Source organism: Olea europaea, unplaced genomic scaffold (genome assembly GCF_002742605.1).
Source record: "Olea europaea var. sylvestris unplaced genomic scaffold, O_europaea_v1 scaffold27655, whole genome shotgun sequence".
Classification (NCBI taxonomy): Eukaryota; Viridiplantae; Streptophyta; class Magnoliopsida; order Lamiales; family Oleaceae; genus Olea; species Olea europaea.
This window is the reverse complement of record NW_019246108.1, coordinates 1-1,473: the sequence shown is the minus strand read 5'-3', so window position 1 is coordinate 1,473 and position 1,473 is coordinate 1. Positions and strand designations below refer to the sequence as shown.

At 38.7% G+C, this 1,473-nt stretch overlaps 1 protein-coding gene across 1 annotated transcript; it reads left to right on the top strand.

The window, feature by feature from the left end:
- Window positions 1-161: 161 nt before the first annotated feature.
- On the top strand, window positions 162-1,258 carry LOC111383816 (DUF724 domain-containing protein 3-like; the record flags this gene model as incomplete). The annotated part of the gene is made up of 2 exons (XM_023007976.1): window positions 162-919; window positions 1,160-1,258. Coding segments are annotated over exons 1-2 (594 nt in total), but the record flags the coding sequence as incomplete, so codon positions are not given.
- Window positions 1,259-1,473: the final 215 nt, after the last annotated feature.

The following is a 1,473-nucleotide window of genomic DNA, read 5'->3' as shown; positions in this document are numbered from 1 at the left end:
AAAAATAATTTTTTTTGCGCCATTTCATCGAATTTTTGGACATAAAACTATTATCAAATACAAAATGTGTTTAATGGAAAGTTTAAAAATAAGATTGACATGAAAAATGAAAAACTGTTAAGAATATAAGTGCTATAAAGAGGAAAATTAAGAAGCTCAGGTGTATTCCAATTTAATTATCTTTTTATATTACCAATTATATCCTTCTAAGTTTTAAACCATCAATTAGATTCATTTCGTTCTCATATACATTACTCGGAAACGAACAGTTCCTCGAAATTGTTTACAGTCCTCATAGAACTGCACGAAGACTCTAAATGTGTATCTCTATTATGCCAGTTCTCATTACCCTTTTACACTTCGATCAATTCCCGATAAACCTGAAGAAAATCCCAGTTTGATTCCCTTTTTTGCAGTATCAATAATGGAATACATGGACGAAGATATCGTAGCCCAGTACTTTTACAAAGGCGCGAAAGTTGAAATCAGCAGCAAAGACGAAGGCATTCGAGGCTCTTGGTACGCGGGCACCGTCCTTAGCCACCGAAAATCGAAGAGGAATTCTTGCATGAAGGTGCTAGTGAAGTACAAAACCCTGTTGGACAACGAGGGCACTTTGCGGCTGAGGGAGGAGGTGGACGCGATACAGCTGCGGCCGGCACGTCATCAGGAGAACCGCTGGATTTTCGATTCCAGTGAGAATGTGGACGCGTATTATCATGACGGGTGGTGGGAGGGTGTCATAACTGAAGTGTTGGGGGAGGATAAATACAGGGTGTTCTTCCGGGACAGCCGGGAGCAGAGGAACTTTAAGGGTTCCCGGCTGAGGAGCCACCATGAGTGGGTCATCGGGAAGTGGATCCCGCCTTTGGAAAAAGGATACGACGTCTCGCCTCCATTGAAGCGGCCAAAGGTTGAGGTATATTTGTTTTTTGAGTTTTGCATTACAATGTCATATACTGATCCGTTAGAATGAAATTTAAATGTGCACATGCATGTTCACTAATCGATTTATTGCATATATCTAATGTTTCAACAATTTCAACTGGTATTCTGAATTGTTATTCGATAATTTTATACAAGTTGTGACATTGTTGTAGGTGAACATTCATCGTGATCCTTTGTCTAGTCTTATGATTTCTAAGAGCATTGAATATAGGAAAATTTAAGTAACGTGTCCGGTGTGAAGACGGTTTTATTAGACTTCATACATCGTGCAGTCAAAAATTACAAGAAACTTGTGAGTCATTGCACTCTGGTAAGGAAGTAAGCTGGAAAATCCATGTTACATCTTGGGAAGCCTTAATCAATTTTGTTTGGTTATAGGGCATTTTGTTAAATGCATATTAAGTGTCAAAGAAAAAAACAAGTGATGAACTGAACTGTTGCCCTATGTCAAAGCACTCTTAAGAAAATTCGAATGCCAGCTGTTAGAGGAGACAACACTTTTCTCAAGAAGCATTTAGAAGAATA